The sequence below is a fragment of the Mesocricetus auratus genome, unplaced genomic scaffold (genome assembly GCF_017639785.1).
Source record: "Mesocricetus auratus isolate SY011 unplaced genomic scaffold, BCM_Maur_2.0 Super-Scaffold_100010, whole genome shotgun sequence".
Lineage (NCBI taxonomy): Eukaryota > Metazoa > Chordata > Mammalia > Rodentia > Cricetidae > Mesocricetus > Mesocricetus auratus.
The window spans coordinates 23,942,145-23,964,652 of record NW_024429194.1 but is presented as its reverse complement, the minus strand read 5'-3'; the positions used below and the strand labels follow the sequence as shown (position 1 = coordinate 23,964,652).

Below are 22,508 nucleotides of genomic sequence, written 5' to 3'. Positions count from 1 at the left end.
GGGCTAAGTGCTAACACTCCAGAGCCAGGCCAGGTGTAGCCCAGTGGGAATGCTGCCACAGTTTTCTAACCAGGGTGTGCCTACATCTCTAAAGACTCATTTTGAGTGATGGAGTTGTTTGGATGAGAGCGTGTTCTGTTACCTGTGTCAGCAAGTGGGAATTCTGTGGAGAAGATGGTACATCTGTGTTCCTCTACCTTTTTCTTACCTCTTGTGACAGGGTCATGAGAAGGAAGCATTACAGTTAATGGCAACATACCTTCCCAAGGATACTTCTCCAGGATCAGCCTATCAGGAAGGTGGAGGTCTCTATGCATTGGGTCTCATTCATGCCAATCATGGTGGAGACATAATTGACTATCTCCTTAATCAGCTCAAGAATGCCAGCAATGATGTAAGTACTAGGATGAAAAACCAAATTTTCCTTATTTGAGAATCAAGGAGAGTGGTTCTCAGTCTGTGGGTTGCCACCCCTTTGGGGATCAAATGGCCCATCCACATATCAGATATCCTGCATATCAGATATTCATATTATAATTCATAATAACAAAGTTAGACTTATGAAGTAGTAATAATTTTGTGGTTGGGAGTTACCATAACATGAGGAACTGTATTGATGGGAAGGTATTAAATAGGAAGGTTGAGAACTGCTGATCAAGAAAGTTATATATTTGCTCAGTATTTCAATGGATAGATTTCTAAGGGTTTGGGAATGCCAAAAGCAATACTTTGCATAGTAATCAGGTTTGTATTGATACTGTTTTGCTTGAGTTTTGGTTCTCGTGAGATAGGGTCTTGCTGTTTAGCCCAGGCTGCTTTCCAACTAGATGTTCTCCTATCTCAGCCTCCTGAGTGCCAAAATTACAGAAATGAGTCATCACACTTGACTTTTTTTCTTTCTTCTTTCTCTTTTTAGAGGTAACTTCCTTTTTTTCCTCTGCAAGTTAAAATTGTTCTTTTTAGTCCTTTAAACCCAGGTGAAATAAGCAAGACATAGTTCCAAGTGTTCCTAAAACATACAGTCGTCTCAGCGCCGGGCGTTGGTGGTGCACGCCTTTAATCCCAGCACTCGGGAGGCAGAGGCAGGCGGATCTCTGTGAGTTTGAGGCCAGCCTGGTTTACAGAGTGAATTCCAGGACTGACTCCAAAACAATACAGAGAAACCCTGTCTCGAAACCCCCCCCCAAAAAAGAATCTTGGAATGCTATTACTGTATTTATCTTACTTCTCATTTGGTTTAACTATATCATTTTAAAGGAAATGCAGGATGTCCAAAATAGCATATATTTTGAGAAATCAGAATTACTGTTTATTTTAATCATTGATAAGTTGTTTTATTATTATTATTATTTTGAAAAAAAAATTATTAAGTAGTCCTGTTATTTTAAATGAATCTGAAATAGGATTTAGACTTTTAGCTTTCAGTTTCGAGTGAGTTTTTAGAAAGTTATCAGGATAGTAATTAAATAAACCAGAATACCTTAGCCTCAAACTTCACTGAAACAAATTGAGCCAAGAAGATGGTCTGTCCTGGCTAACAAGCTCCTCACCGACAAGTTATCCCCATCTGTACACACATCTTTACCTCATTTCCTCTCAGATAGTTTATGGACACACTAAACAACAAAACACTAGGAATAGAAGCCTCTTCTGGCTGAAGCAAGAAGTTTTTAATCAGAAGTGTCTTACACTTACAGTTTTTACTAAAAGCACAGCAACTCTGGGTGACTCACAAAATTAACCCAGTTTTTACTAAAAGCACAGCAACTCTGGGTGACTCATTGCATATAAACGGGAGCTGATGCATTTATGTTTTCAGGAACCTGTTGTCAGGATGACCAAACTTGAAATATTTTTGTTCTTGGATTTCTCTAATTGAAAACATTAAATTCTAGAGATGGAGTGCCCTATTGTCCTGGCTTCAGTTAGGGAAGGGTAGGATCCACCTGGTTCAGCCAATGGGAAAGGAGTGTTCCCAGAGCAGTGCTGGATTGCTGTCATCAGTGCGAACGAACTGTACATTGAAATGGGCAACCTCCAAAGCTTCCTTTTTCAGAGGAAGACCAGCTTTGTGCTCTGACCACATCACTCCTTTTTTTGTTTTGTTTTGTTTTTTCGAGACAAGGTTTCTCTGTATTGTTTTGGAGGCTGTCCTGGAACTCGCTCTGTGGACCAGGCTGGCCTCGAACTCACAGAGATCCGTCTGCCTTTGCCTCCCAAGTGTTGGGATTAAAGACGTGTGCCACCACTGCCTGGCTCCCATCACTCCTTCTTGACAACCATATTTATTAGGTGCTTTCTTCTGAGCTCAGAAACATCTGCAGATTTCACCTGCCTGCCTCCTAATCCTTTACTGATTGGTACTTGCTTCTTAGAATTGTTCAGTCTTTCTCCTGTAAATTTATGGAGATACATTCTATTTTCTTTTCCCTGACATACGTCTCCAGTCACTGTTTGCACCAGCAGATATCATAACTAAAATTCCTGAGGTTACTATGCAGCTCCTTCCTATCTGATCTTTGTTAATGAGCTGCCCTCTGTATACTTCCTGTCAAAATATTTTGACAGTTTCGAAAAAGAATCAGTTTAAGATCATCCTCAGCTACATAGTGAGTTTGAAACCAGCTTAGGAGAGATGGGGGTGGAGAGAGGGAGGAGGAGAGAGACAGAGAGAGAATAAGAATATGTATGCACTTTAGAATTAAAGGTACTATGCTCGAGATTATTAGAACCAATGCTTTTTGTCCTAGATTGTTAGACATGGAGGCAGCCTGGGCCTTGGTTTGGCTGCAATGGGAACTGCACGTCAAGATGTATATGATCTGCTGAAAACAAACCTTTATCAGGATGATGCTGTGACAGGTAAGCATTTGTCACTGAAAACAACAAACTTTGTGATTAATATAATTGTGAATATTTTTCTTGCCTTTTTATATTCTCCTTTAAAAACTCGGGTTGAAGGGCTGGAGAGAGGGTAAGATCACTAGCTGTTCTTCCAGAGGACCTGGTTTCAATTCTCAGCACCCATGTGGTGGCTCCAGTTATAGGGGACCTGACAGCCTCACACAGACATACTTGCAGGAAAAACACCAATGCACATAAAGTAAAAATAAAAAATAAAAAACTCAGGATAAGAAAATTTTTCCTAGTTTTGCAGTTGGCATTGCATTAGGCAGGATGGAGAAGGCTAGTCTTGTCCTAAAATTTCAGTGTTTTTTTTTTCTTGTTGAAGAGGAAGGGAGTTTTCTCCATTTAGTAGGTTTGTCTTGTTACTTTTTCTTTTTTTTTTTTTAATATAGGCTTTCTTAAGGGACATATCCAGAGTGCTCTAACAAAAGTAATGTGTGCAAACAGGAAGGTTTTGTTTGTTTTGTTTTGGGGGGGTTGAGGCAGGGTTTCTCTGTGTAGCTTTGTAGACCAGACTACCTCACAGAGATCCTCCTGCCCTGGTCCCCCAGTGCTGGCATTAAAGGCATGCTACACCACTGCTTAGCACAAACAGGAAGATTTTTTGTTTGTTTGTTTTTATTTTTTTGTTTTTTTGGTTTTTTTTTTTTTGGTTTTATGAGACAGGGTTTCTCTGTATTGTTTTGGAGGCTGTCAGTCCAGCCCGGCCTCGAACTCACAGAGATCCGCCTGCCTCTGCCTCCCAAGTGCTGGGATTAAAGGTGTGCACCACCAACGCCTGGCCATATGGTGTCTTAGAACTACTCATAACTCTGGTTCTAGGGAATTTAACATCCTCTTTTGACCTCTGCAGATACCAGGCACATATGTGGTTGTGCATACATTCATGCGTACATACATACATGTAGGCAAAATATTCACACATAAAACAAGCTTAAAATTTAGTTCTTATCAGTAGGCTAGGCTAATGGTTGTATTGATAATTGATGCAAATAGATGCTCTTTTCAATTAGATATGTTTTATTGACTCTATAAATATAACTGGTGCTCATTTTACTTCTTATTCTAGGAGAGGCAGCTGGCCTGGCCTTAGGTTTGGTTATGTTAGGTTCTAAAAACGCCCAGGCTATTGAGGATATGGTTGGCTATGCACAAGAAACTCAGCATGAGAAGATTCTGCGTGGTCTAGCAGTTGGCATTGCGTTAGTGATGTACGGGCGGATGGAAGAGGCTGATGCTCTCATTGAATCTCTTTGTCGTGATAAGGTGAGATCCTATTTGATTTCTCCCGTTTTCTTTCTTACTCTGTGATGTTGTTGAATGCTTTAATAGTCTCAACCCCGAGACAGGATTTCTCTGTCTGGAACTCACTTTGTAGACCGGGATGGCCTGGAACTCAGAGACCCACCTGTCTCTTTCCAGTTTAATAGTCCTTTAATAAGGTTGAAGGTTAATTATTTTTTCAGCATAAAACTGGCATTCTCTATACTTACTTGAGTAAAGGTTTTCTGATATCTCTTATGTATATGATGGTATTGTGTGCGGCAGGTGGCCAGAGTTGCACTCTTCTCTGTAATGTGATCCATACATTATAGTTTATTGACTGGATTACTAATTAATTTGTTCAGGCTCCACATTTCTTCCACTCAGTGTCCTATGTGAATTAGAATATGGTGATGGTACATATCTCTGTAAGTTCGAGGCTGGCATGGTCTACAGAGTAAGTTCCAGGACAGCCTGAGCTGCACAGAGAAACCCTGTCTTGAAAAATCAAAAAAGGAGGGGATGGTATTTTCCCATTCACTTTGAAAACTACTAATCACAAATGAATTGTTTTAAAGTTCATGGCTCATACATTAAACGAGCCTGCCTAGTGTCTGCTACTGTAGCTAAGGCATTTGTTTTCTGAGGGGGCTTCACCGCATTGCCCAGGTTGTCCTGCAACAGCTGGACTCAAACCTCCCACCTGAGCCTCTCAGGTAGTTGGGACCACAAGCTTGCTTCACAATACTCAGCTACACTCACTCTTGGAAGTAAGTTGAGGATTAATTGGAATTATTATTTCTCAGGACCCAATACTTCGAAGATCTGGAATGTATACTGTAGCCATGGCTTATTGTGGCTCTGGTAACAACAAAGCTATCCGACGCCTGCTACACGTTGCTGTAAGTACTCTGCTCTTCTTCAGAGGTAAAGTTTGCAGGGAAGGGAGAGCTTGCAGGCGGAAGTTATCTACACCATGTGTCATGATCATCATCAGTGGTCTCAACTTTTGATTGATTCTCATTCATTGGACACAGTAATCCATAATTCACAGTAGACTTTCGGAATCAAATAGAACAGTACTGTGTCAACATGAATAGTTTTCAAAAACAGTCTAATGTATTTTCTGAAACTCTACCCCAAGGAGCATTCTCATTTGTAAGAGACAAACAAGGTTGTGAGAATATGTGGTCATACTAAGATAGGCAAATCTAGCTGGGCGTTGGTGGCGCACGCCTTTAATCCCAGCACTCGGGAGGCAGAGGCAGATGGATTTCTGTGAGTTCGAGGCCAGCCTGGTCTACAAAGCGAGTTCCAGGACAGCTTCCAAGACAATACAGAGAAACCCTGTCTTGAAAAACCAAAAAAAAAAAAAAAAAAAAAAAAAAAAAAAGAAGATAGGCAAATCTAAAGACTGTCAAGAAACCACTTTTTCTAGTCAGTGAAATTAGCTTTAGGTACCACTAACAGGAACATGCTCTATTTCAAGGGCTCTCTTGCACAGTAAATCTGATGCCCATGCTTTTTAAAATGATGCCCATGCTTTCCAAAAGGCTTTTCCACAGTTTTCTCAATCTATATGTAGTTTATTAAGATAATGTCCTCTCAAATTGTCTTCACTTTACAAATATGGGAAAAGGGAAAACGACATCATTTCCAGTGCAGAAAGATTTAAAATTGTTACTTGTCTCTTAAGGCTCTTGTCCCACCTTATTAGCATTTGTGCCTGATCATTGTCTTTTTTTGGTTGATTGTTTTTGTTTTTGTCCTGGAACTCACTCTGTAGACCAGGCTGACCTCAAACTCAGAGATCCACCTTCGTCTTTCTCCTAAGTGCTGAGATTAAAGGCTTGCACCACCACCACCTGGCAGATCCTTGTCTTAGTGTTTTATTGTTGTGAAGAGACCATGACTACAGCAACTCTTATAAAGGAAAACATTTAGGGCTGGCTTAGTTTCAGAGGTTTTATCCATTGTCATCATGGCAGTGTGCAGACAGACATAATGCTGGAGAAGTAGTTGAGAATCCTGTTCTGCAGGCAGCAGGAAGAGAGGGTAACACTGGGCCTGGCTTGGGTTCTGAAACCCCTAAGCCCACCTCTAGTGACACACTTCCTCCAACAAGGCCACACTTCCCTATAGTCCTCCAACAAGGCCACACTTCCCTATAGTGTCGCTCCCTGTAAGTCCTATGGGGGCCATTTTCATTCAAACTACCACAGTCAGGACAGTATAAATTATATTGTAAATATTTGCATCTTGCTTGATCTTGGGGCATATTGTTTGGAAACAACATTGAAGGAATGCTTAAGTGCTTCTTATACCCACAAAAGCTATAATGCAGCTGAATTAGTTGTAAACCTCACCAGGCCACAAAGACATCCAAAGTGGGATTTATTTTTTTCTAAATTAAGAAAAGAGGAGGGTTTTGTTTTTATTTTAATTTTTGAGACAGGGTCTCACTATGTAGCACTGCCTAGCCTTGAACTTCATATGTAGATAATATTGATCTCAAGCTCACAGAAATGCACCTCTCTGCTTTCCTGGTGCTGGGATTAAAGGTGAACCAAGACTTTTAAAAAACTACATTTTATTATTTCTTAAATTTATTTACTGTATACATTTAAGGTATATAATATGTTTGATATACTTAGTAAGGAAGAAAACTTAAATATTATTAAGGACTAATTTACATTTGACTAATGGGGCATTTATAGCAGTTTATTTATTTTTGGTTTTTCGAGATAGGGTTTCTCTGTATTGTTTTGGAGGTTGTCCTGGGACTTGCTGTGTAGACCAGGCTGGCCTCGAACTCACAGAGACCCGCCCTGCCTCTGCCTCCTGAGTGCTAGGATTAAAGGCGTGTGCCACCAATGCCCAGCTTATATCAGTTTATTAATGGAATGTGTGTTATAATTTGTGTTATAATCATCTTAAATTTTCCTTTTAGGTAAGTGATGTTAATGATGATGTCAGGAGAGCAGCAGTAGAATCACTTGGCTTCATTTTATTCAGGTAATAATTTTTAGCTTCAGATTCTGTTTATATTCCATTTAAGTAGACTCTTAAATAGTTGAACATATTGAGCTTCAAAGAGAGACCAGTAAGGTTGGTTCTGTGTGTCTGAAAAAGAACAACGTTGTGAGTTTGAGAAGTAAAATAACTTTCTCTGTTCAGTTTCCTTTAAGGTCAGCTTATTTTAATTTTTTACCCCTTATTTCCTGTGACTCACATGTGTGCTAAATCCCAGTTTCAGCAGTAGGTGTCACCTGTGAGCCATCTTACGTTAGTACACTCCTTCCATACCATGATTGTCAGGTGGCACTAGTGAGTCAAATGAAGTATGTGCTTGCACTGTGTTACCCAGGCTCGTCTTGAACTCAGACTTGAGATTTTCCTGCCTCTGCTTCCTAAGTAGCAGAGGTTTCCAGTATATACCCTGTTTGTGGCTTATTGAAGCACCTTGATGAGTTGTTTCCTAGGATACCTTCTTGAAGAGGTAGGGGCTAGAAGTATTGAGAGACTCTCTTGCTTACGCCTTTTTATAGATGAAGAATACTAAATGTGGTCAATTAGTTAGGGGACTAGAGTGAAAGAGCGAGTTCTTTAAGTTTCACTTAATGCATATTCTCCAAATAGGAATCTTTAAAGGCAAAAGGAACTTAGAAATCAGTAAGCATTCTTTTTAAATGTTTTTACATTTATTTGTATATATATATGCCTGTGGGCATGCGTGTACTATGCAGGTGTGGAAGTGAGAGAAAAACTTAGGAGTCAATTCTCTCCTTGTACCATGTGGGTCCCAGAGATCAAACTCAAGTCATCAGACTTGCCAGCCAAGTGCCTTTACCTACTAAGCCATCTTACTGGCCCATATTAAATACATATTTTTAAGCCAAGGCTATTAAATTTCACAAAGTTTGTATTGTTGTAGAGCTAAATGATGAGCCTTAGATTCTGAACCAGTCTCATGATAAATCTAGCTTTCTCTCCTCTGTGTTTTTGTCAGAGCTCTGTCTTCCTTGAAGAGGCTCTAACAGAATATTGTTCTCAAATTTCCTTGTTGTGTTTAATATTTGAGAAGTTTCTGTCCTGTTGTCTAAAATTCTTACATGTTTTCTCATGTGGCATTAATTGCTTTCAAGTATGTGCTCCAATTTTATTTTATTTTTTATTTTATGTGTACAAGTATTTCATCTACATGTATATGCATGCATGCATGTGTGTATGTTTGTATGTATGTGCATCACATGTGTGCAGTGTCCACAGAGGCCAGAAACTGGTGTCAGATCTCCTGTAACTGTACTTACAGGTGGTTGTGAGCCACTGATGTGGGGTTAAGTGATGTAGCCATGGTCTATGAGACCACTAACTACTTAGGTCTCTGGATTGGGTTTCCATAGTTCCTGCTTGAGAATGTTGGTTCATACCTTTAAGGAGCATGGTGTGGTTCAAGCACCCAAGGGCAACTTCATTTGTTTTTCCCTCCTCTTCTAGTGGACCTGCCTCTGCTGACTAAATGCCTACTGCAGAGATTGCTTACATTGTCTGACATTTATCCACTGTCCTCTCCATCCCTCCTTTCTCTCAAGATAGTTTCCTGATTGAGGAAAATGACTACATTTAACTCTATCACCATTAAAGCCACTCTTCACTTACTTCCAAATATGATCCGAAGGGGTTTTTGTTGTAGTTTTTTTTTTGTTTTGGTTTTAGGGTTTTGCATGTATATTTTGAGGGGAGGAGGATCCCAGTATGTATCAGATTTTTTGTGGAATTTTTAGAGGGTGGGAAGTCTCACTGGATGTGGAGCTCACTGATTCAACAAGCTCAGGAATCCTCCTGTCTCTGCCTCCCCAGCAATAGGATTGCAGACAGGCAATGTGCGTGTGCAGGGGACCCAGACTCAAGTCCTCATTCTTGCGTGGTGGGCACTGAACTATCATCTCACTAGCTCTGTAATCATTGTTTTAGTCATCTGTTTTTGTCTTTTGATCCTGTCACTATTGTTTATGCCTTATGCTTTTAAAAACTTAAGAGAGGTAACATTTTTTGTTTCATTTTATTTCATTCTTACCACAACTTTACACACAGTTAGGAACTTAGAATAATTTATGACATTGTTTTATTTTTTTGAAGACTGAAGTTTGTTGATTTATATAATTTTATTTCATTTGAAAACCAGAGTAGGGATTGCTTTTGTTTGTAGCCATACAGAACTACTTTATCCATGTTTCGACTTTGTTTAGTATTAATTCTTGCTTTCAGGAGATGATTTTTTTATTCTATGCATTTTTCTTGGTGCACTTACATCATGTTCATCACCTTGCTCGAGTTAGATGAAGACGTCCTGTTCTGCTACACATAGCTGACTTGCTCTTCAGTTTTGTCACCATTGTTTTCAGTGAGGAGAAGTGTATCTAGGAGAATGATTGATGAAGACTGAATGGTTGAACTTCGGAGCCTCATTGGGCTCTGGTACATGGCAGGATTGATCCCATTTCGAATTCCACGTTTTGTCAAAAATTTAGAGTTTTCTACCATTGAATTCCCAAAGTAGATTGTACTGGAACATTTTCTAAGTGCTTTTACTGACTTTGTGGCTCGGTAATTACAGGTGATGTACCTGCAAAATGCTTCCCGAAAGGTCTTATTGAAGAGGGTATAGACCAAAGGATTCACCCCTGAGGAAATGTAGCCTATCCACACAAATATCTCCAGGAGTATTTTGAGAGTAGCCTGGTTGCAGGAATCACACAAAGCTAAAGTTATATTTGTAATAAAAAAGGGGCACCACATAAGCAGAAAGAGGAAAAATACAATTCCAAGGACTTTTGAGGCTCTCTGTTCATTAGAAATAGTTTGGGATGATTTTTTTCCAACTGAGGACAGTCTTCGCATAAGAGTTTCATCACTTGAGTTAGGTAGAGTTTTATCTTTGTGGGAACCATCCAGCATTGCAACCTTTTCAGGTGATGAGAAAGATGATTCTTCTCTTTGGAAAACTGTGGACACGGTACACCAAGTTAGGCGTTGAGGTGGCTTGTTTTTGACCAGGTAAGCTTTCTTTTGTAAGGCGTGAATAGTGAGAAAGTAGGTGACTATCATGATTGCAAGAGGTGCAAAGAAAGCAGCCAGTGAGCCAAAGAGCATGAAATTGCCAAAACGTTCCTTCTTCAGCTCGCAGGTGATGTTGTCAGGGCTAGTCACATCATTCTCTATCCCTTTAATAGGGACTGGGATGGCAATGCCTGAGGAAGGTGAAGCAAGAGAAATGGAGTCATTTTCATGACCTGTTGTTCTTATGTTAGTTGTTTTGAGATTAACTGTAGAAACTTTGTGCTGATGAGTGCATTAGGATTCCTGAGACCCCAGCTTCAAGTCTGTCAGGTGCTATCAGTGGATCCTTGACAAATGAAATCCAACTGAGCAAATCTGCTTTCACCAGGTTGGAAAAGAGCTCAGAAGGTAAGGTAATATCCAGAGTAGCTAATTTAGAGAGAATTTAGAGACTTGGTGTCTTAATTTTCAAATGGTATCTATTTATCTACCATCTTTGAGGTTATACAGTTTCACCTAACAGTTTTTATCATTTGGTATTTGTGAATGAATCCTAACTTTTTAGAGAAAACAAAATGGGTCTTTCTTTAAAAATTGCTGCTTAATAAACAAGAGTGTACAAGTTATGAAACTTGTTTTTGAGGTTGAGAGTTCCTCTAATAGTTGAAAATGTGTGTACCTCGTGCTGTTTTTTAAATACTTTAAGTACTATAAAGTAGGTATTTAAACACGATATTGCTTAGGGAAATAGTTATTAGAAAAGGGAATAGCACAAGAGTCACACCTTCAAAACAGCAGATACTTCTAAATATCTGATTAATGTTTTATTTTGTAAGTCCAAAAGCACTCTGTTTTCTTCACAACCTATTTATAATACCCATCAGCTCTTAACAAGGCACTCTCCTCAAACCGTTTACAATGGCAGCTTCTACCGTTTCCAACTGTTTCATATTTACTGCTAGAAAGAAAGGTTTGTGTGCTCTGCACCAGGGTGTCAGCATCTGTAACTAGAAGTATGCTATCTTAATATTCTGTTTCTGTAATTTTTACTAGAACACAGCCATACTCATTACTAGTGTATCAACTATGGCTTCTTTCAGCCAGAACAACTTGGATTTGATAGCCAGAGAGGTAAAAATAAGTGTGTGTATGTGCGTACACGTGCACGTCAACTTTTATTCTCCTACAGCACAGTTAAGTCCATACAGCCCGCAGCCTAAAATATTTACTTACCACATATTACTGCTGAGCCCTTTCTTTTTTGTTAATGTATTCTTACAAGCTTGCACATTATACTTAGTAAAAATTTGAGGTTGATAAAGTCGTGCTATTCCTGCCCATTGTAGAAAAGGTCTGCTAACCCCAACCTACCTTATTATTTTTGTTATTCTTTCCCTCACCAGACAGTTGACTTTCTCATTCTGGTCATCTGTTGTTTGATTAAAAACAAATTCTGTCTATTTTGAACAGACTTTTTTTTAACTCTTTTGTCACATGCCAGGGTAGTAGCATGCCTTGACTTTTACTCCCAGGTATTTCAAAGAGGTTTGGGTCTAGAGCCCTTATTTCAGGCATATGAAGATAATCTAAATGTCTTTCTTGCTTTATTGAGCACATTTCTTAACACTAGCTAGAGAGAAGTAAGCAGTAGAGGTTTGTTTGTTTGTTGTTTTGGATTTTTTTTTGGTTGTTGTTGTTTTACTCCCTAACTCTTCAGAATTCATAATTATTTTCCTGATTCAAAAAAAAAAAAACTCTTTCTACTGCAAAGCAGTGAATGTGCTGGTCAGATCATTTGTTACAACTCTGCAAGTTTGTTTTTCTCGAACTAACTTAAGAGAGCTCTGAATGGAAGCTGCACCTCACTCAAGGTTCTCTAACAGCAGCTATCTTTGAGCCTAAGAGATGACAGCAGAAGTAGCTCACAACCAGCTGAAACTTCAGTTCCAAGTGGTGCAGTGCCCTCATCTAGCCTCCTCAGGCACTAGCACACACAGAATGCATATACATATGTGGAGACACAGCACTCATACAGAAAATAAAAATCAATAAATCCTTAAAAAACTAAAAAGGTTAGTTCAGAAGAATAGAACAGTTTAAATGAAATCGATTTCTTTCTATAAACCATTTCTAAACATTGGTTTAACATCTATCTTAGTTTTTTTGACAGTTAAGACACTAAAGTAGATATTTAACTGCCTTCAGTCTGTACACATTGGAATGCTGACTTCTTCGGTGAATTTATGGTCTTTAGTACTTGCTTACAAAGTTTGGCTGGGTTGACTTTTGCTCTTTTCTTGTTTATGCTGTTAGATGTTATTTAGGATGCATTTTTTGCTACTTTACTTTGATGGCTAGATTCCTCGTGCTAATTTGAGCTTAATGATTTGTTGGCAAATATCAAGTCTTTGGCACTTAAACTTCCTAAATATCAAAATCAGTGTGATGGTGTCTCAGCAAACACTGCTAATTCTGAAGACATGGATTTACTGCTGACATAGTTTTTACTGATAATGACGTAGAAGCTGCACAGTGAATGTGATGTGCAAGTTCTTGGATATCGATGGATTGCCTTAACCTCTGAGTTCCTAGATACCAGACCTGGCCTTCTGGCCATATGGAAATAAAGACTGGACACTGCACCAATACATTTGGCATTCCCCACATACCTATTGAAATTAACCATACCGCTGTAATCTTGATGAATGTAGTAGCCCGGGAGTTGCACTGATTGGCCTGGATTGGCTTTTTGATGGCTATGTAACGATCCACTGAAATAGCACAGAGATGCATGATGGAAGCCGTTGAAAAGAGAACATCAAGGAATAACCAGGCAGGACACAGGACCAGTGGGAGGGGCCATATAGCCTCTGAAAGAAAAATAATTTTTTGTTTATAGAATGGCAATCTTCAGTTTAATTTTTTAAGCCTCTTAAAATGACTGGAGATGTCATTGTTGTTGCAAATGAGTCAATTCAGATGTAATTAAGTCTTTAAATATGAGTTTATGGAGGAGGGCATTTATTTATCACAACTAAAATAATAACTGAAAATGGTCTTTAGAACATTGTGTACTCTGATTACAAATAGTGAATAGAGATGGATATTGCCTGCGGCATTGATTGGGAAAGCAGCTCTTAGGTTCCATCTGACACATATAGGCATTGTATGAGAATGCAGTGAAGCAAATCCCCACATGCTCTGTATGGAAATTATAGTTTAAGTGTCTTTTCTATGGGAAGACTTTTTAGGAAAGGCTATTTTAGTCTTAAAAGCTGTACCTGAGTTTGCTGGTGTGAGATAGGCACTCAGAATGTCTCCTAGAAAGGAACATCTGGGAGCTGGGGAGACTTAGTTGGTAAAGTACTCCCATGCAAGCATGAGTACCTGAGTTCATATCCCCGAAACCCATATGCAAGCCAGATCTGACCGTCTGCACTTGGCATCTCAGTACTGGAGTAACCCCAGTGTTAGGGAGACAGAAACCAAAAGGTCCCTGTGACTTACTGGTCAGCCAGCCTAGTAAATCAGTGAGTTCTGGCTTCAGTTGAGAGAGCCTGTCTCAAAAACTACAATGCAAAGTGATTGAGAAAGACACCTGACATCAGCCTCTGACACCCATACACACATAAGCACACGAGGATCTCATGAGAGCCCCTCAGAATAAACTAAAGACCTGCAAATAGAACCTAAGCAATTCAGTTTTCTTAACTGTAGCGTTCCAGTTTGCTAGCATCAGTGGAAAATTACCTAAGAGAAAAATGACATTGCACTCTTTAACCACCTAACATTAAAGGCAAACAGTGTAAGAAGGAAAAGAATCAATGATTAAAAGAGTTTCACGGTGGAAACTAAAGGGAAGCTGTACTCTAGATTCTGGGCTAGGAATAGGGAAATAAAAACTTACTCAAGTCTGAACTATAGTCTAGCTACTGTGGAGGCTGACAGGGAAGGTTCACTTTATCGCAGGCCTTAATCCAGCCTGGCAACATAACAAGATCCTGCATCAAAAATAAAAACACTCAAGAGCATTTGTGTTGCTAGTGACAAAATCCAGGACCTGAAGTATGCTAGGCAGGTTTTCTACCACTGAAATTACTGTAATTCTTTTGTTACTGTTTGGTTTGGGGATTTCTTTGTGTGTGTGTGTGTGTGTGTGTGTGTGTGTGTGTGTGTGTGTGTGTGTGTGTGGTTTTTTTGTTGTTGTTTTGTTTTGTTTGAGATAGCACCATGTGACTCAAGCTAATCTAAAATACACAACCCTTCTCTCCCACCTGCCTACAGTGTTTTATCCTCAAGTGCTCACAGTCTCTGTAGAACTTTTAAAAATAAAACTTTGCTACTAATTTAGACTTGCCTCCTTAGCTATTCTTAATTATGTGTTCTACGTTTGAAAATTAAGGTCTGGAAAAATCTAGTTATAAATCTTGCAGCCATGAGCAGGAAGCCACAGGGAACATATAAAAATTACATGTCTTTGGAATTTGACTCTTTGACCCACAGTATTTCTTATAGGCTAAAAAGGCAAGCTGTCCAATGCTGACTTAATTAGGCCTGTGAAGCCTGTTAGCCTGATTTTCCACTAGAATTAATACATTTATGAACACCAATTTTGGAGAAGTGGGAATCACAATCAGTGCAGATCAATAGAACATTCTTATTTTAATCAGAAATATGTAACAGTAGTATAGAATTTTAAGAAAGGAGTATGTGAGATTAAGAGAGATCTTTAAGATTCCACCTTTCATGAAATACTAATGGATACTTTAATGAAAGCAATATAATGACGCTAAATTAACAGAAACCTTTTATTAAAAGCAAGAAAGGGGCTAAAGAGATGGTTCAGTGGTTAAGAGCCTGGCTGTTCTTCCAGAGGACCTGTGTTTGATTACTAGCACGCACATGGCATCTCACAACCATCTGTAGTCATACTTCTAGGGCATCTGACACCCTATTCTGGCCTCTGCAATCACCAGGCACACCCGTGGTGCACATCCATGCATACAGGCAAAATACACACATAAAATAAGATTAAGAGAAATCAGAATGGGGTGGAGGAGGAAGCAAGAATGGTGACGCTTGCTTGTGATCCTAGCACTTAGAGGCTGAGGGAGGAAAATGAAAACTTTGGGGCAAGCTAGGGTCTCATAGTGAGTTGACAGCCAGCCTTGACAACTCATCAAGAGCCTGTCTCCAAAACAAAAGTGCAACGATTTAGAAAAACACAAAGCAGCTAGGAATGTAATCTTGTGGTGGGCACCCATGTAGCATATAGCAAGCATCAGATTTGACTTATAACTAGATTTATTTGTTGTAATACCTTATGTTCTACCTATTTTCAGTGGTTCTTGGGTTGGATATTAATTAAATTTGTAATGAGTGAAACAGGAAAGGTTTAAGTTTGAAAAAGAAAAATATAAGAAGTTAATCAAGCACATAGGCTAATTAATGACTGCTTTTCTTGGACTCACATAAAATTTTTCTGAAAAACAAATTCTACTCACCCTGTACCCTTTCTTCAAACCCTGTCACCACCACCATCCCTGAATTAAACCAGAGCCTTAAGACAAAGCAAGCCCTCTGCCATTTAGCTATGCTCCAACCCACAAATCCCATTTTCAACTTTCTTCCTTTCCTGTCTTTGAACTACAACTAGAGAAAAATATTTGAATAATGTCATTTCTATAGGTACTCAACATAATTGTGGGTAAAATGTCATAGAGTAATATTTGAGGAGCAAAATAAGTCTTGGGTTTGTAGGTAGTTTATTCGGCTGTTAGGAAGACAGCTTGTTCATTGTGAAACTGCGTGCTGTAAAGACCATGTACGTGCAGGATCAGTAGGTCACCTCAAGGATTTGTACAAGTACTAGCTGAGACCTAAGTATCCTATCACATAGTGTGAAATATATTTTTAACTGAAAGATACTGGGTTCGGCCTCATCATCCCCCAAATTCTATAGGCTTTCTTAGTACCATATGCTGAATACAGTACTTCTGGTTGATGGGATCAACATTTGTCTTTGAGAAACAGAGTAGAGCAGTGACACCTAAGCATGAATCAGTTCTCCGGGATTCTCATCACTGCCACTTATTTTATCATTTCAGATAATTTAGCTAAGCTGTTGTAGATTATGTCTGTGAGGGCACTAGTATTACCTGTTTTATAAGCTTGCTACAGTATTGTATGTATTGGTTTGAAATACAGTAAAATAATATGTGTGAAATATTTGGAAGAGTGTGTGTTCAGAGAAAGCACTTAAAATGACAGTCTTCGTAGTTACTGTTTTGAACAGTGACTAGTCAATCAAACTAGCAGTGGAGGCACACGTGTTCAGGAACAAGCCAGATCGCCTGTGTAAAACTGTCCAAGTAGAGCAAGACTGCAGTGCATCTGCTTGAACGTGAGCCTATGCCGGGGAAGGCAGAGGACACAGCAGGAACAAACCTAACTGCTACACGAAATTTATCGTGAAAATCTTTTACTGAAGTTGAATTTTAATGCTATTTGTTATTACACTGAAACATTAATAACCTATACATATTGTCATTGGGCTGTGCCCATGCTTTTGCTTGGAGGAGGATTGTGTTGTTACTTGCTTTTTCTTTTTATTAATTGTAAAATTTGATTTAAAAAAAAAAAAACAGAAGCCTCGTGTTTTGATGAGATAGATTCACTGCATGTGAAATCTCCTTACCCATTAGGCAAGTTTTTAGTTTGGAAAGCTAAGTTACATCATTTTTTTAAAAGAATATTTAGCATAAGTCTATAAATCTGTTATAAAATATCTCCCTTATTTTAAGAATTTTAAAGGCATTCTGAAAAGACTATGCCTATAGGGTTCACAAAGGCACACAGTTTAGAAACTTAATTGTTAGCAGGACAGCCATAAATAATTCTTTTGCTTAAACAAAAGAATTGTGATTTTTTATATTTCAAAAGCAATATATAGTTCAGTGCTTAGATCTACAAAGTTTCTAGGTTGGTTACTTGGTGGGTATTGTTTGGTTTTTGTGGGGGATTTGGTGTGGCATGTGTGTCTGTGTGTGCTTTCCTCTCTGAACATTTGACATTTCCTGGGATTAGCTAATGTGATAGTGTTTTCACCTATCCTTGGCTTTTTAAATTTCCACTTTCCAAAAAGTGTTTCATTGCCTTGCTCTCCCTTTTCCAGTCCATCTTGCACCCACTTTAATGCACTTGGTTTCTCCTCCTCCATGGTCACTGCTTCACACTGTGGCTCATAGAACATGGCTTAAAATGGGTTGCAGTGGAGCCCAGTGTGGTCATGTACATCTTTAATCCTAGTAGCCTGGAAGCAGAGACAGGTCAGCCTGTTCTACACAGACAAATCTTGTCTTGAAAAACAAAAACACAAAACTTAACAAAAAAACCACAAGTGGATAACCAAACGTTATATACATTTGCCGTCACTTTTTCAGTAATGTATTTGATAAGGAAAAATTAGAGATATTTTATTTCTTACTCATATTCTTTTATCTTTCCTTTCTTCCTTTATTCCTTCCCTTCTTCCTTTTGTCTTTTTTGTTGTCACTTTGTTTTGTTAATTTTTATTTCATTGTGGGGGGGCATTGCATGGGCCTTGGTACATGTGTGGAGGACAGGACAACTGGAATAAGCCAGTTCTCTCATTTCACCATGTGGGTCTTGGGAATGAGCTCAAATTGCCCACCAAGCACCTTTACCCACTTTTCCATGGACCACCTCGCCAGTGCCTCATGATTTGGAGGTGTTTGTTATTGCGACAGGGTCCTGCTGTGTAACCTTCAGGCTGGCATCCAGTTTGCAGTCTTCCTACCTTAAAATTCTCTACCCAAGTTTTCTAATGTATGTATTTTTAGGGTTTGTATTGTGATCATAGATTTTAAGAATAATAGATAAAACAGTAAAAATAAGTAAGTAGATAAATTCCCAAAGAAGATTTGGCAGAAAAGTTAAAAGTCTTTTAATGTCAAGAGTATCATAGTCGTGGTAAAGCAGAAATTTAGACAGTGTGAAATTAAATATTACAAATAAATGTTTGAATAAAATATCTCTCAGTTAAGAACACCAGGTCCACTTTGTTATTTCTAGTTCATTCTTTTTAAAGTTTGCCTTTATTAGAATATTTTACTGCTATAAAGGTTTTAGTTGCTTTCATTGAACTTTCTGTAATAGCTAAGATTGTTCATAGTGGTAACTAATCTTTCATGATTATATAACCAAGACAGTTTGGTTTGTAGACTTCAGAAGTTCTGAAGATTCCCATGTAATTAGAGAAAATCATACATCGTGTACTGCTACTTTTAAAAATTATCAGAAATTCATGCAAATGTATTAGTTTAGAAAGTCTTAGTATTTATCAGGCTGGGAAAGGCTATACAAAGATCCTACTATTTGAAGTCAGATCCCCACCCATTTACAGCTTCCAGTATATGAACAATCATTTGAAGTTTTCCAAGGGTGGTCACAGACTCTGGCTTAAATAATGAATTAATACCATGACATTTTAAACATGATGATTATGTTCCCAGGTTAGTTAGGGTTGATTCCCCACCTCCAAATCTGATAACTTCTTTGTACGGCATAATTACTTGTTGCAAAGTGGTTGGGACTATGAGACATTTTATGTTGTTTTATAAGTATTTAAAGAATGAAATACTATTAAAATGGGTTACAATTTAAGACATAAATATGTAGGTGTTCTATATATATTTTATGTTAAAATGTTTAGTTTTCTGCTGTTTTTTATTTCTTCAGCTCATGGAATGCCTACTCTCTAGAACCTCCTCGTGAAGTTTTTGTCAGATAACTTGAACACTGTAGTCTTTTCTCTGTTAAGATTCCTTATCCTAAGCCAATGATTTAAGCACCTAGCTCAGAATTTTGTATATAGCAGATGTTTGGTATTTACGGACTAAGCTTTCAAGTTAAAATTCACTTTTGTACAATTCCTTCAATTCTTTATTCAATATTTTTAATTTCGTGTTAGTAAAACAAAGATAATGCATTTTGATATTTCCTGTATGCGTAGCAAAGCACCAAAGAGTGCAGTTTTATTCTTGAAGCTATTGTTATGAGCGTGAGTTGAGAATTGGGGTCTTATTCTTATGAGGTCTTTCCACATGCATCCCTATATCCTCCCTCCCTCCTTCATCTGAGCTTCACGTTGTATTAGAGTGTCATTTCTTAGTCTTTGTGGTTAACACATACCTTTAGGCTATTCAGGAGGAAAGGGAAGGAAGAGGAAGCAATACTACTGATGGTCTACTAAGGTAGTAGATTCTTGTTTGTTGTTTAAAGCCTGGCAAGAGTTCCTTTGCAATAGGAAGTTTTAACTCCTCATCACCTTACATGTGAAGACACAAGTTCTTCATTTTATATGTCTCCCTGTTGTTTCTTGTAAAAATAATTGGAATAGCGGGTTTTCTTTACCTATTAATTTAATAAACAAGTGTTCTGGGTTAGTAAATTTTAGTCTATAACTTGTGTGTTTTATTCTCCACATATAAGTACAATTATTGGAAGCTTGAGCATCTATTATTTTCTTAAGTGGTTTATTAGTGGAATATCAGTGTATCCCAAACATTGACTAATTAAATGTTCTTTTAATGCTGACTTTGAAACTAGGAGCCCTCATAATTCCTCAACAGAATTTGTGTTTACTCACATACTTTGGGACGATGTACACACAGCGGAAACTCCTGTGCCTACTTTGATATATTGTCTTTTTTTTATTATAACAAAGATCTGAAAGTCAAACTATATTTTTATTATCACAGTAACTCAGGATCTGTTTCACTTATTTTATTGACTCACAGGTTTATTGGGAACACAGATGGTCATAAAAAAAAATTAAACAGATGGGTCTTCTCTTGAGGTACTCTGAGCCAGACCATTTCCTTTTATAAATAAACATCTTTTCTTAAAGGTTCAAGGCAAGAGCTGTAATAGGAATAGGACTTGGTAATACAGTGATTCTATTATTAAAGTTCTAGAATTGTCAAAATTATTGATTACTTTCTTAAAGGGGATTTGAAAAGTGTGGGGTTTTTTTTACTTAATATAATTTTTAGGTAATGCATGCAGAATCTGTGAGCATTGCCAAATTAATGGTTTTATAAGATGGCCGAGGAGGAAATAAAATTGTTTCTAGAAATTTTTTTTGTCCTTTCACATTTATTACAAATCATAGAAAAAAAATGAGGGAATGTTCCCGTCTGAGTCTTTAGTCCAGGTTCATGTTTGGTTTCAAAGAAAATAAAGATCAAATGAATGTCAGGCTATTTAGTAGTTGGGGGTTCAATGGCAGGAACAAGGGGAAATACTTACCAAACATGATTGTCAAGAGGGCAATCGGCATCACAAACAATCCAACCAGCAAATCAGCCACCGCCAAGGACATTAGAAAGTAGTTGGTAGCATACTGCAGCCTTTTCTCCAGTGACACAGCCAGAATAACAAGGATGTTCCCACCGATGGTGGGTATTATCACCATGAGTATCAGCAGAGCTGCCCAGTGCACTCTGTTCCCCTGTTCCTCGGCAATCAGCTTCATTTCCTTTGCTACTGATTCTGTCTTTAATCCAGAGTGGTTAGACAAGATCAAGTGATCACATATATTCTGTAAAATGTGCTCAGGAGTTGTGCTTTGTTCAGACATTCTGTAAGAGCAAGGCGTTTGCTGTTCTGTGATTCAGTCCAGTTCCAGACAGTGGTCAGCATGTCAGTAGCTAAGCTAGTCATCTGCTTTTGTAAGGCATTGTACCCATGCCAGACATTCAATGCCAAGGTTGGCTTATATTCCTTTTTAAAGATTTAGGTCCTCCAAGATGAGAATGTGTACACATCTGTCCACGTTTGCCAGTAAGGCATCCACATTCTAGTCTTTTCTAGAGGCTTAGATTTCAGAAGACTCAATGAAAGACACCAATAGATGTAGAAGAAGAAGAAAAAAAAACATTAGTTTTTCATTTTTTCTTTTCTGTAATTTTAAGAGATGAATTTGAACTTAAATATCAGAGAGTTCCCCCTAGTTACAGAGAGGTTTTATCATTTCCAGAAAGCGGTAAAAGACACTAAGTACCCCCCTCCTGTTTTATATGTCGGTATGCATGTGTCACGGTTCAGCCAGTGCCTACAGAGGTGTAGTACAAGAGGAGATAGTACACGCCATGCTATCTGACCCTTGAATACTTTCTCCTTACCTTCAGATAACATACAGAATAGTGAATCAAAGCTCTAAGTAGTTCCAAGTAACTCATTAGCTGCCCACCCAGTAAGACTCAAGCCCACCTAAGGTCTGGATTTACCAACTGAGAATCTGAGTCTGTGTAGTCATTTGTTTAATGGGTGTTGATTTAAATGCTTTTTGTGAATAATTTTTTAAATCCTGCAGTTGGAGAGAAATTAGTCCAAAGTATTTGCTTTTAGTAGTAACTACATCTTTCTACAAGGTTATAAATGTAATCACCTAAGTCTGCCACATTTGAACCATTTTTTAAGTGCTTATGTTTCCCTTATTCTTCCCAGTTCCCTTAAGAAACACATTAAGAGGAAGATGAAATTATTTGTTCATTATAGTCACAAGCCCCATTAAAATTGCTCTTTGTGTTTATAAATTGTAATCCACTGGATAGATAGATATAAAAGACCATAGAAGCAGAGCTCCTGAAGATTAAGATGAAAACAGCAAAAACCTAAGTTCCATGTGTATCTTCTAACTACTTACCTCTCATCCGCGTGTGTTTCCTAAGCATGCCGTCTGTGTCTGTTCACTTGGACTCCTCTCCTGACATCCTCCTCCCATTGACTTACTCAGAGCCTCCCGCACTGGCACTTGTAAGCAGTGAAACAAATGTGTTGTGCAGCTGTACGCCTGCCAGAGAGGTTATTTCCTCTTTGATACTGTCATTATTAGACCATAGCTGCATTCATTGTAATTCATAAAACCACTTGTTAATTGTGTCCAACCAGTTCATGACCCTTACTCAAGTTACATTCTTATGTGTTATCTTTGATTTGGGGGAAATGTAGGAAACTCTTTAGTTTTGAGGAAAAAAGAGATATAATCTAGGGGTTTTGGAACTAGTAATTTCTAACAATGAAACAAGATTCTCATCCAGCTTTCTGCCTTTGCTGTGGAGCACAATTAATTTGCTCACATCACAGCCTTATATAGAAGAGCACAGGAAGATCTGCATGGTACTTATATACAGAGCTTGTGGCAGAGACTTTGTCACTGTTCATTTCTAAACAGCCTCTAAATTTGGGAGCTG

The 22,508-nt window shown here is 38.3% G+C and overlaps 2 protein-coding genes across 2 annotated transcripts in view; one reads left to right on the top strand and one right to left on the bottom strand.

The window, feature by feature from the left end:
• Psmd1 (proteasome 26S subunit, non-ATPase 1) overlaps positions 1 to 22,508 on the top strand; it is a 71,926-nt gene that overhangs the window by 22,139 nt on the left and 27,279 nt on the right. The window contains exons 12-16 of the mRNA XM_005082536.4: positions 221 to 394; positions 2,751 to 2,862; positions 3,977 to 4,173; positions 4,977 to 5,072; positions 7,121 to 7,185. Coding sequence (XP_005082593.1) covers positions 221 to 394; positions 2,751 to 2,862; positions 3,977 to 4,173; positions 4,977 to 5,072; positions 7,121 to 7,185 — 644 coding nt within the window. The remainder of the gene's footprint in view (positions 1 to 220; positions 395 to 2,750; positions 2,863 to 3,976; positions 4,174 to 4,976; positions 5,073 to 7,120; positions 7,186 to 22,508) is intronic.
• Positions 9,225 to 22,059, bottom strand: Htr2b (5-hydroxytryptamine receptor 2B). Its single transcript, XM_005082535.4, has 4 exons — positions 21,962 to 22,059; positions 20,563 to 21,145; positions 12,900 to 13,100; positions 9,225 to 10,421 (listed from the first exon to the last, which is right to left on the bottom strand). The coding sequence occupies exons 2-4, from the start codon at positions 20,891 to 20,893 to the stop codon at positions 9,529 to 9,531; spliced, it is 1,425 nt and encodes a 474-aa protein (XP_005082592.3). The 5' UTR covers positions 20,894 to 21,145; positions 21,962 to 22,059; the 3' UTR covers positions 9,225 to 9,528.

Excerpts from the sequence above, each read along its gene's own strand:
- Htr2b (XM_005082535.4), bottom strand. The coding sequence starts at position 20,893 with ATGTCTGAACAAAGCACAACTCCTGAGCACATTTTACAGAATATATGT. Across the intron at positions 13,101-20,562 it reads CCTCTTGACAATCATGTTTG|AGGCTATATGGCCCCTCCCA; the intron begins GTAAGTATTTCC and ends TTTTTCTTTCAG. Across the intron at positions 10,422-12,899 it reads GGTATGGTTAATTTCAATAG|GCATTGCCATCCCAGTCCCT; the intron begins GTATGTGGGGAA and ends CACCTTCCTCAG.